Source organism: Magnolia sinica, chromosome 1 (assembly GCF_029962835.1).
Source record: "Magnolia sinica isolate HGM2019 chromosome 1, MsV1, whole genome shotgun sequence".
Taxonomy (NCBI): domain Eukaryota; kingdom Viridiplantae; phylum Streptophyta; class Magnoliopsida; order Magnoliales; family Magnoliaceae; genus Magnolia; species Magnolia sinica.
In genome coordinates this window covers 126,041,440-126,054,730 of record NC_080573.1, presented here as the reverse complement: position 1 = coordinate 126,054,730, position 13,291 = coordinate 126,041,440, and the positions used below count along the sequence as shown (strand labels likewise).

General features: G+C 39.6%; 1 protein-coding gene across 1 annotated transcript; it reads right to left on the bottom strand.

Annotated features, from left to right (window-relative positions):
* Nucleotides 1–1,295: 1,295 nt before the first annotated feature.
* LOC131218893 (protein SPEAR1-like) lies at nucleotides 1,296–3,262 on the bottom strand. Its single transcript, XM_058213803.1, has 4 exons — nucleotides 2,832–3,262; nucleotides 1,868–1,935; nucleotides 1,651–1,741; nucleotides 1,296–1,544 (listed from the first exon to the last, which is right to left on the bottom strand). The coding sequence occupies exons 1-4, from the start codon at nucleotides 3,036–3,038 to the stop codon at nucleotides 1,434–1,436; spliced, it is 477 nt and encodes a 158-aa protein (XP_058069786.1). The 5' UTR covers nucleotides 3,039–3,262; the 3' UTR covers nucleotides 1,296–1,433.
* Between the last annotated feature and the right edge of the window lie 10,029 nt (nucleotides 3,263–13,291).

Genomic DNA, 13,291 nt, shown 5'->3' with positions numbered 1-13,291 from the left:
ATGTGTCTATTCACACATATAGGGGAACAATCCTTATACAGTTATGGGCCAATACTTCCGTATGTTCGAAATGTGTGGGGCCCACTGTGATGCCATGTGTGCCCTGGCCTGAAAATCTTAAGTGGACCCCAAAGGAACAGTGAGGGACGTTGGGGAGAGGGACGCCCATCATTAGAAACTTTGGGACCCTCTGTGGACGTACGACCCAGTCACTAGACGTGGGTCCCATCATCTGGAAGTATGCTACCCAATCTAGTCATTAGACGTGGGTCCCATCATCTTGTGTATATGCCCATCCAACCTAAGTCGTTATAGGCAACCCACTAGTATGCAGGACACCCCAAAAACCAGGTAGACCCGAAACTCAGGTGAGTCAAACCTCATGAATTTTGTTAGTCTTAGGAGTGACTTTACACATTCTCTTTGGTGTGGCCAGCCCAAGTTCTGGCTGATTATTAGGATGCACTGTGAAACAAGGAGTGCACCCGTAAGGGCTTGTATTCAACATGCATATTATAGTGTAATGCAGGGCCATTTTCATACCGAGCTTGAGTAAGGTAGCCTTTGGGATGCAGGGGCACACTCGGGTGGGTGGCCTGTCTGAGGCGGGTGGCTCATGTGAGGCAGTACCCATATGACGTGGGCCCCACGAGGGGGTTCGGTTGAAGTCATAATCCATTGGATCTACGGCCTGTGCTATGAGATAAAAAGGATTAATTTGCTATGATTTATCAGTTCAAGCTTTTAGAGCATATAGTTAATTATCCTATATCACATCACGGTGGGTCCCACAAAAGCTGGAACTTAGTACGTTAGACGAGCTTACACTCAGTGACTATTGGTTGGACCAAATCACATGCATGTAGACTTTGATGACTTAAACACAACAAGGTAACTATTTCATTAGCTAATTTCTTGAAATACCAAGTTAATTAATTGAGTATTTTACTGTGGTAGTAAAATAAGAGAAACCTGTCTATGATAATGTAAATCTTACCATGCGTGAAAAGGGAAAACATAGATGATTAAGAGAATCTTGAAATCACTCCCTCACTTTTCTCTCCACAAACAAAGCATCAAACCCTAATAATCACATCATGAGTCTCTTTTTTTCCTGCTTTCTCCTATTTCATCTTCTCCTCTCACCTCTCAATAAAGCTAAAAGCATTGATAAAAAAAGGATAAGGAGACAAAGCGCACATACACACACCCCAAACACCTTTACATTACACATATAATTAAGATGCATTCTATAAGATGTTCCATGAAAGCTTTCAAACAAGTTTCTTTCTCATGTCTATTAACACATCTTCTACAATTCATGCAATGAAATCACAGCAACATGGAAATAAAACAATTTTCTATTCATGGCTCATTCACTTCTACAGATAAGAATGCCATACATTCACCCAAAGTGGGCCATACAATTACAGCTATAGCTTCAGATCTAAATCTAGTTCTTGTGCATCCCTTGCGTCGGAGTTCTGACTGGTTGATCCCATTGAATCGCACCGATCCTGCCTTCTCTTCTTTTGCGTTGAATCCTACAATACCATGGTTAACGACTTAAAGTTAGGTCTTGCAAAGAACACATGATCATGGAGAAAATGATGTTAGAAATTACATATGGAAGAGAGTTCTTGATCCAACCTCAGTGCGTAGCGCCAGGAATTGCCGTGTCACATTTGCTTGTGCTGCTTGTTGGGGCTGTAAGACACTGCTGGTTTGATTCCATGTAGCTCTAACGAAATTCACAATATTAGAATTTTATATTTGTAGTAATATAGCTAGAGTTCAAAGCTGGTTTTAGATATTTCATTACAATCCTTGTGTAAGATGAGGAAGTATGTTAAGCACACGAAAGTACCTTGCTATGGCACCAGAGTGGGAGTCTCCATATCTGATGTCTGTTGTTTCCATGTCTCCAAAGCTCATCTAAAACCATGTAAAAACCATGTTGCAACTGAATAAACAAAAGATTAGAAAAAGAAGAAAATTCAAAAATTCCAACTATCTCATTATGCAATGCTTCTCTCACTCGCATGAGAAAGCCTGACCCATAGGCAGTGAATTTGTTAAGGGAACCCACCAGAGCCGTAGAGAAAAGGAGTCTTCATAGAGCAATTTTCATTGCTTGTGGACCAAACCTGATTGATCTCACCATGACCAGGGCGAAAAGTAAGTGGAGGTTTGAATATTGTTAATGAACCTGCTTTATAATTCGCTAACCGTATGTGATCAGATATTTCTATAAAGCATGAGATAACAAGTTATGGAATCTGTGGATCTATTGCTTTTTAAAAACGATTGTTTGGGTCTTTTTCAAATTGATTTAACGGTAAAATACAACAATGTATGTATCTAGCGAATAGTTGCTTCCAAGAGAATCCACCCTAGATTGAAGTCTTTGTATCATTTTGTCACATGAACATGTCATGTCAACTTGTTACACTAGGCATCCAAATTAAAGAACGGCGCAGATCAGAACAAAACCCATGGGGTGGATTTTTTTCCCTTGCCTGCAAAATTCATGTCTGGCATGACCAGGATGGCAGCAGACTACATGTGAGATCTGAGACACATGAAACACGCCATCCAAAACCCATGAAGTTTCTTCCTTCTTTATTTCTTTCTAATTTTAATATACTTGAATCATGTCCCACATGACATGATGTTGGAATTAAACCCAAATGAAGATGATGGTGTAGTTAATGATGATGGTGGTGCAAATGCCATTTCCATTCGATAATAAAATCCAAACCACCGTCTAACCAAAAAGAAAATAAAAGAAAGAAATCCAAAATCAAAATCAAAATGAAAAAGTAGAAGACCTGATTGAGATTGGTGTGGGGTGGACCATGAAGGGAGGGAAGATAACAACCGCCTATTTGGTTTTCTAATCTGAGCTTCTCTAGCTGAGCTACTCCAAGGCCTCTTTGAGGTTGCTTTGGTTTGTCTGAATTGCTCTTCTTCCCTTTTCTAGAAGACCCAGATCTTCCATCTCCTGAACTTGGGTCACCCAAATAGCTGTTGCTCATCTCTCCTTTCTCCTGCAATTCTCATCAAAACCAGCTTCTATCATAATAACATGCGAAAGCAGCTCAAAAATCACACATATCTAATATCCCCTTTTAAGGCTCTTGCACCAAAAGTAGTTGAGCTTTGCTGGATCCGATTGCAGAAGATTCAGTGCAATATCGGTATATGAGCTTTGTGCTTTCATCTCTCTATTTTGGTGATTTAAAGGAGTTCGTAATTTCATGCTCTTTCTTTTTCTTTCCTAACGAAGTGGCACCATAGTAATTTCTATGCACGTGGCAAACATGTGCGGTAATCTGGACTGTTGGTCAGGTGGGACACGATGCTGGTGGGCCATTTTTCAACAGTAGCGGGATTGGACAGTGGTAACCGTTTGTTCATAGGCCTACCTGGGGTAGAGAAACTGTTGATATTCGACCTAGAAATTGAATGGTTGGAGACTGTCCAAAAGCTGCGACTTTTGGCTTATACCCATATATTCGGGGGCCCACCAGATAAACGGTTATGATCGGGATTAGTACTGTTGGTAGGGAGTCGCGTGGAACTTGTACGACGCCAGCTGCATAATAGCTTTCTATTTGAGGCGGGTTCCTCCCTTCACAACGCTTGGAGGATAACTTCACCCTACAGCTGCATGTGCGGGGCACACCGAGATATATACACGACATCCACTCCGTCCATCATGTGAGGTCCCTTATTTTCTCCATGATACCCTCAAAATCATGTGATATGGCCCACCCGAGTTTTCGAGTGGCCTGATTTTTTAAGTACTGTCCTAATAAGGTTCATTTTATAAATGGATTGGATTGAAAATGAAAATACAGCGGGCTCCACATACACAACGCACAGTAGAAGAGGGTTTTAAATCCTGGAAAGTTGGCTTTGATACTGTAATCCAGACCACTGATGCGAACATGGGCAAGCTAGGATCTTCCAGACTGAGGGATCTTTTGGGCCAGGGCTAGCTCTTTGTGTGGGCCAGTCCCCCAAAGATCACCAATGGTCTGGATCACTTAACCACAAGATACAATAGTCCAAATTGAAACTGTGCATGACAGCCGATCGAGGATCATATGGTTCCTCATTAAAAAAGACATAATAAGGGCAAATCATATCCCCCACAGATTATAGTTTCAACACATTTCCAGCTCAACGTGTCAAATCTTGCTATCTCTCGAGAAGTTAATTTCTCGACAATTATTGCGAAAATCTCGCCACGTACAAATAGATGGGCGCCGATTGGATACTGACAAGGTCAGTAGCCAAACCGCTACTGAAGTGACGTCACCAAGCTCTGTGGACCCCACCATGATGCATGTATTGTATCCATACCGTCCAACCATTTAGAGAGATAATTTTATGCCATTACAAAAGGAATGAGATAGATCTAAAGTTCAATTGGATCCCACCATAGAAAACTTCTTAGGGATAGTGACATCCACCGTTCAAAACTTCCTAGAGGCCACAGTAGTTTCAGTCAAGCTGATATACACTTCATCTATCTCTATATTAACTTATGAATAGTTTAGATCTCAAAAATACATTACGGTCGGCCTTATAAATGTTTCAACAGTGGGTGTGACTGCTCCCACAGTTTTCTGTGGTGGGTCCATTTGAATTTAGATCTATCTCATTCATTTTGTAATGCCATAAAACGATCTCTAAAAATGGTTGGACCGTATGGATACAACACATGCATATGGTGGGGTCCACACAGCTTGGTGACGTCACTTCAGTAGCCATCTGGATACTGACCCTGTCAGTATCTAATCCGCTTCCCAAATAGATACGAGTCGTAATGGTCCAGCGATCGGGACCGTTCATCTAGTGGTCCTCTGCTGATGGAGCGCATCCAAAATCTTCATTTGTGTCCTGATTTTTGAGTTACAAAACAGTTAACATTGCCAATTAGTGAACCATTGGACAGCTATGATAGATCGTAAAATGTGCACTCATTAGATCATGATTAGATGGTTAGGATTGTCCAGACTCCAAGCACCCTGAGCATCCATTCACTGGATCCAAGGGTTAGATTCCCTCCAAGGGAGATGATATGGTGGATCCGGCCAAACCGAAATATGGTGGAGCCCTTGCCGGTCTAGGATATGATAGGCTAAAAAGGCTCTTATCTTAGCCTCCACCCCGTGAAGCTAGAAAAACTGACCCTATAAGTAAAAGATAAATTATATTTTCACCACTTGTATAATTAATACATGAACGATATAAGTGTACACTTATAAATTTCGTACTCTTCTTAAAAATTAAAGTTTCGCACGCCTATGTCAGATAAAATTATTCATATTCATCACCCTATCATCCACCATTTAAATAAGTCTATCAATATAATATTTACATCTAAAGTGGAATTCACACTTTGGACTATTCCTTTTTTCATTTTTTTCGTTTTTTTTTTAAAGGAAAAAAAAAAAGACTTTTTTATATATGAACAGCGGGTGACCAGTTGCAGTTACCTGGCCTACAATTTGGACTATTCATAAACACATATATACATGTATTCTATTAATATATCAAAGTTCCATACAATAGCAAATGTCAAGAATGAATTAAGCTATACTATTCATCATTGGTCCTATCCTAAGTCGGCCAAACATCAGGACTAGATTTCAAGCTCTAACCCAACCCTCAGGCTAAGTTTAGGAGCCTGAGGCTTGACCTTTGAAGGCTGCACTGATCAACTTAGCCCATTGCCACCCCTGGAGGCAACTCTTCATGGTAGAGTTAGAGCTCAGGTGGAAAGGGTAATGAATCAATTGGGTCTACCAAAATCTAATTGACCCTACTTTCTGGATGAATAGTGTTTCTATAAATACATAGATATTCGATTGTCATGCCTTTGATTGACTTGATTAATGGCCTCATGTACTTTATATGGTGGGTCCCAGGTCCCACTGCATGAATCTGTGACGTGCCCAGCAATGATCTTCCACGAAGGCTCATTTTCAATTTCACGAAAAAGTCACGAGATTCAAGATGAACAATAAAACAGATCGCGGTATTTTGGCCCCGTCCTAGTTGCCAACTTGCCATGCACCATCTCAAATCAAGATGTTGAGCGCATGATTCGTGTCATTGTTTTATTGCGGCATCATTTGATACTCTGTCAGACTGTGACATTTGATACACAGGCACTCAGAAACTATAAGCATGGCATAAGTGAAATCAAAACAAGCCGATTGAACTGTTGGATCAACAGTTGCTAAGTCACAGTCCCCAAGTCAGATGGGTTGAACAATCCTAAGCTCTTGATTTGTGGACACTTGTTTGTTGAAACAGGACTAATGGCAGCTATTTATTTTTTAAACCGTCCAATAAATGTCCACCTATCAAATAGTCAGATAATCAAATGATTTTAATTTTTTGTTCATGGTACATCTGAACTGAGGCCCATAATTTGGACAGATCGATATGAATTATTATGCAACACGTATGCAATTTCTAAGTAATTTTTAACTACCTGTGTATCATATATAGATCACGCTGTCAGAGTATCAAAGCTTTTCTAATTTTTAATGGTGCATTGATGAATACCTCATATATATATATATATATATATATATATATATATATATATATATATATATATATATATATATATATAGCTAGCATGTGAACTCGGATATGACAGCAACATGAGCACGTCCACTCACTTGAAAGCCATTGCCAAAAGTTTCAGTACAAATGCCATAGGTGCGGTTTGTCCGATATTGAATTAACTCGCGGAAACGAGCCATATGCGTGCAACATTAGAGCGGCACATCAAGAAATAGGAGACTGAAAAATGATAAAAAATTACATGCTTCACTATGGGGGGGAGTAAATCTGCCGCCTTCGATGGATGGATGGTGAAACATGCTTTTATGGAAGCATGTGCAGTTTATGTTCTGTTGCGTAGAAATACGAATAATCAATTTACTGCTTTCATAAATACATTTTGGACATTGTAAATATAGATAACTATCCATGTGGCATTCTCTTCAATAGGTTATGCTTGTTTAGATTGGTTAGGATTGATAACCATTGCGCAAATGTGGTCCATGTTAGGCTTGGGCTAAGCCTTCACAAAATTTGGATGATCACCGTCTTGGATTGAATTATCAAGCGGGGATTTGATCATTGTTAATTAATATCCACGAGATTTCAACACTAAGGTCTCGGCATCGATTTCCAAGTGGGGGTGTACACTAACGTGTTAACCCTTAAAACACAATAAAATAAAATAAATAAATAAATAAATAATCTTTTCAATTGTGAAGCCTGAAAAATGAATTTCGATTGTTAATAAGATTAGGTGATTTTCTTGATGAATTATTTCAGTCTTTATGATGTGCTGATCATCTAACCAAAACAATATGAGGTTCTCCAAAAATCTGTTGAGATTTTGATCTAAATTAAAGTATTGAATAACCATCCATTTGGCTAGTTTTGTTTCAAGGGATGAACAAAAAGCAATAATTCCTTGTGGAGTCCTTCATGAATAGGTGGTGAGTGTACCGTAGCTATGTTAAGAGATTCAAAGTTTTCAAACTAGTTTAACCAGACTAAAACAGTACACTTTCTTTCTTCTTAGCATACCTGTCCCTCCAGGCGAGCCAGCTTGAAAGTCCATTTTTACATTCTAGCAGAAAAATTAACACTCAAAGGATTCAGCAGGCTCCTAAGATTGCGTCAGAGCCACCTGCACTATATATTTGAAGGGAGGACCACCTTCTTGTGAGAGACATGGACCAATGGTCCTAACGAGTCTGTCAATTTGCTTCAAAATGCTTACGATTATAAGGCCCTCCCCCGGTAAGTGCCAACACGCAAAATGACTTGGCTATCTAGCTTCAAAACGACAATATATTAAGACGTGCTAGTGCATTTAGCGCTTTTTTTTTTTTTTTTACACATTTAAATTTCCGCCATATGAGCCAGATCAAGAGCCCTCAGTATGAGAGAGAGAGAGGGAGGGAGGGAGGGAGGGAGAGAGAGAGAGAGAGAGAGAGAGAGAGAGAGAGAGAGAGAGAGAGTCTTTGTCATTAGTTCATTAGCTGTGCCTTTATTTTCCATTGCCTAAGCACTTACACACCTCAAAGTTTAGGTTTCCAGTTCACGGTTCAGATCCTTTGGAGCTTTTTCAACCGACATCATTCCTCAAGTTATTATAGATCTATCTAACAACATCTAGGTATGAGATGAACTCTCTAATATACATTTGCCCAAGAGTCCAAAGCCCATGAATTTGATTGGCTGTATTTTAATGATGCGATGCCGTCCAAATGCATAACCACCACTCTGTAACCAAGCATCAAAAGTGGTAGATTAAGACAAGATTCATTCTCCATATCAAGATCTAGAGCCCATCAATGTTGAATCCATGATTGGTTGTAAAGAACTGGGAAAACAAAGCCATCCGACCCTACCAAATTAGGAATAGGAAGGACTTTTTTGCAAAAGGCAGGAAAAAAAGAATTATGCATTTGACCGGCCCTTTTATAGCAACTTTGAATCCATAGGCCTCGCCTTTTTTCTATTTTTTGATGAGGCGGCATAGTCCTATGTCAAAGATAACCTTATCAGGGCAATCTGTATACTTTTTTCATTAAGTCTAGCAATTTTTTAAATAGTGACATGAAAGACACAGCCACCAGATAACCTCCAACCAACGGATCATTACTCCGTGTACTCCAAGCTGACATCGGCATCCTTTAGATTTCGACAATGATGATAAGGCAGCAGATCTTAATCCCAACTGGATATATATGTTGACTAATAAAGTAGTGAACCACATACATCTAGAGTTGGGCATGTCTGACCCGATTTGGTGGATCCGACCCGATTCGACCAGGTCTAAACCAAACCGACGGCCTGGATCGATGCGGATCGAGTTGGGCTATTCAGATCTAAATGTTTTTCGGATCGAGTTTGAATCGTGGTCAATTTGGATCGATCCGATTTGAAACCCGATCCGAATGGATCCGACCCGATCCGAAGTGGATAAACCACACACATCATGTCATGAGCCCCCCCCCTCTCTCTCTCTACGTGAATTTAGGTGGGCTCATGTGAACAACAACATGCTTTGCATCACGGGCTCACCTTTCACCACCCCCACTCTCTTCTCACCTTTATTTATCCTACTCTCACAAGAAGGATTTCAAATCCTATCCTCCCTACTCATCAATGTAGAATGTATACGGAGATCTGATCCATTGATCATGTGCACCCCACCATGCATGCTCTATGGCATGAAAATAAGACCAGTCGGGGCACCATTTGAGCCACATGCACATCAAATACGTACCATCCGTCTACCTTTTAAACAACTCATTTCATCTCACATGGGAGTAGCCAATCCATTCCCCTATATAGCTGTTGTAGGTACGTGTCGTGCGAAGACGAGCACTGACGCTCCTTGAGCTCCGAGTTGTACGAACGGTTCAAAGGAGATCAAAGTCATATGGGCCCCACAATGATATATTTATTATATCTACACAGATCATATATTTTTAAAAATCATTATTATCAAAAAAATGAATAATATCCAAAGATCATCTGGACCACACCACAAATAGCAGCGGAGATAATGATATTCACCATTAAACAATTCATGTGGTCCACTTGATAGTTACATCTGTCTTACTTTTCATCTCAAGCCTTAAGACGAGCTCGCCAAATGGATGGACGATTTGGATATAACACATACCCCATGATCAGACCCACAGTACTTGCTAACGTCAATATGTAAAGTGCACGTCAACACAACTTAGCTTCAATTTCGTGCTGTGCACGTCAACATAGCTAATGGCGTTGAGCTCCGAGTTGTATGAACGACTTAAATGAGATCAAAATTACATGGGCCCCATAATGATATATTTATTATATCTACACTGTTTATTTATTTTTCATGATCATTTTATAGCATTTGAATAAAAAATAAATTTAAATCATATCTAAAGCTCAAATGGACTACACCAAAAATAACAACGAGGATAATGATTTTCACCGTTAAAAAAATGGATCCAAATCGTACCCAACCCGATCTGACTTGGTTTTCCTAACCGAGTCGAACTCGGTTCGGGTCAGGCCAACCATGCATCGGTTCGAGTCAGATGTCCCGGACTCGGTTTCGGATCGGATCGATTTCGAATCAGGCTATAAAGATTTTGGACCGAATTGAGTTGGACCGAATCCGATCCGACTTGGTTCGATGCCCAGCTCTACATACACCCATAGTCCTCTCACAGAGTTCCAAATGATTTATACACAATTGTATTTTAAAACCGTGTCATAAAATCAATAGTAACAAAATAATGAGCTCATCAAATACATCAATGCATAAATGAATCTCAACTATATATATAGTGCCACTAGCAAGAGAGAATTTTAACAATGTAATTAGTTGAAAGAGTAATAAACTTTGATATTACAAAGTATATTAGGACTATCGAACATGTTTAAGGGTACTTAGACTCTATTGGCGAAGTACATGCGCTTATCGACTTATAGCTCAGATTTTAGTTGCTCATTGTCACGAGCCACTCGGGGGCATTTGGATTTTTCCACCTCTCCTCTCCATCTTACTATTTTTTGTAGTTTGTATCAATTTTCTCTCTGTGTATTATGTATTTTTAATTATAAATCTTTTTTCCCCTTCCTCTATTTACATATCTTGCACGTGCTATACCTACCAGTATCCACAAAGGCAATGGACGCTAACAATGTAACAGATGACTTTAACCGAATATTTTTGTTTCCATCTAAGGTTTAAGATCTTCCAACCTTGAAGATTGTAGAGGCAGACTGCTTTAACTGTTTATCTCATCAGATCAACGACTCGATCACAAAAATATCTCCTGATCCATGTGACTATTATCTACACTAATCTTGTATAAATGGTTTCCTTGAGGAAAAAAAAAAAAAAACAACCTCCATATTTTTCGTTATCCTTGGCTATTTTTGCCTATCAAATGCCTTCCGCTATTCTTATATTATTTATCTACTCTCTTTCTTTTTCTCTCTTCTAGCCTTTTTCTGCATTGGAAAGGCACCTTCGCTTGATTATCGATGGATTGATGTCGTTTTAAGCAAGTGTGGCCCACGTTGGGCTTAGCCAAGCTAACCAAGCATGTGTAGATGCACCAAGCAAGTGGCTCACATGTGCCTATGCAGCACGTGTTACAGATTCAGAGCATTCATCAGATACACACCTCGGCGAATGTATTCGCGCCCAAAAATCAGGCTAGACTGTTCATAAGGTGGGCCACACATGCACGTTGGATGTGTACCATTGATTTTCTTCTTCTTCTTATTTCTTCTTTTTTTCCTTGTCCATTTTTTAAAGCAAACTAAGCAGATTTTGAGCCAAGGAATATTGGATTTGATCGCCCACCTTCTGACATCCAGGATCTCACACACGTATGCCATTTTTGCATGTGTCAGAGCTGCGAATAAGGTAATGTTTGTTAGGCTGGATTTGATGTACAAGTTTCACGGATGGGAAAAGGGAGTAATATCCACCGGCTGGGTATGATGCTTGATATACAGTCATCTAGAAATGGTACACGTGGCATATATAAACTCAAATTAACCATACTAAACTGTGGAATCTACTGTTGCTAAGTTACAGTCCAAAAATCAGATTAGTTGAATAATCCTTATAGTTGATTCAGAGATATGTTTGTTTGATTAAGACCATTGGATATTTTTCATTTTAACCATCCAAAAATGTCCACCAATCTAAAATTTAGAAAACCCAATAAAAGTAAGTTTTGGTTCTTAATACATCTAGGCTAACACACATAATTTGAACGGTTAATATAAATTAATTATATACTATGTATACAAGTTTTAAGTAATTTGTAAGTGCTTGAGTATCATCCATTACGCTCTGCGGAGTATCGAAGTTTTTCTCGTTGGGAAAAGGAACAATGGTATCTAAGAAGATTTTGGCCACATGCAAACGACTTCGTGCATTATTCCACACGATTCACAAGTATCCCTTGAAAAACGCTATGGTTTTAGCCCTCTGACTGCTATTAAATTAAGGACGGCTGCTCTCTATGTACGTGGAAGGCCCATTTACCACAACTCCATCCATCACCTAAATCAACCACTAACGTGCTCACGTGGCCCACCTATGAAAGTTGCAAGCCGTCCATTAGGTGGATCCGCATCATGTTTGTGTACTGTTTCAAGAATTAGGTTGGTCAACTATCCATCTAGAAGCCCCTGTACTATATAGCCAATGGACACGTTTTTTACCAGCTGGAGAGCCTCACGTCACGGTCCACAAGACAATGAGTTAGAAATTGATTTTATTTTTTTTTTGGACGGTTGTGGCCCACCCAACGCGTGCCTTGATTGATATGACCTTATTGGTGGGAATTCTAAATGAATAGTTAGGATCGTCGCGTGGTGAGGAACAAGTCACGGGTGGAATGGGCAAGCCTCTATGGGAGTAGAGAGAGAGAGAGAGAAGCGAAAGGCGTGCAAGCTACTCACATCAAAGGTACGAACTTTAACTAATATACTCTTTGGAAATCCTTTCTAATATACTTTGAAGATACAATTGACTATTCTCCAAAAATTTAATTGTGCAGATGAAATTGTTCTTTTGGTACTCACCTTAGGTATATGAAAGCTTACAAGTGAGCTTGCTTCAACCCCTTCAATAGAGATTGTTCTAACTTGCAGCAAAACCATCTGTGTTGTGGTGAAAGAGTATATACCAGTTTTCATTTCTGACCAGTGGATTCTGTAATTCAGATCATTAATTAGTCTATCATGTCCCACCACAAATGAAAAGTCATTTGGTTTGCAGATGGGTTAGCTTGGATAGGGAGTAGGCATCCAGGAGACAAGATCAATAGAGTCTAATGAGAACTTCCGAGGGATATAAAAGTCCTAACAGTACTTGACAAGGCAGGCCCGAGCAGCTTGAAGACTGGGTAAACGGGTGAACGAAGACAAATCGGCAGCCATCCCCATTTTTGGTATGGGCTGCTTCAAAATAGAATTATATATATATATATATATATATATATATATATATATATATATATATATATATATATAAAAGGCATGCTCACCTACACACCTAGGCATGTAGGCATCTTTGCACATGTGTTATGGGTGTCGAATCAGAACAGTCCATAGGATGCGGAATCCCATGAAACCTTAAAGGGTGAATTTTCACCCTGATCTAAGATTCTGGTGGGCCATAGCAAAGAGAAATTCAAATCAAGGGAAG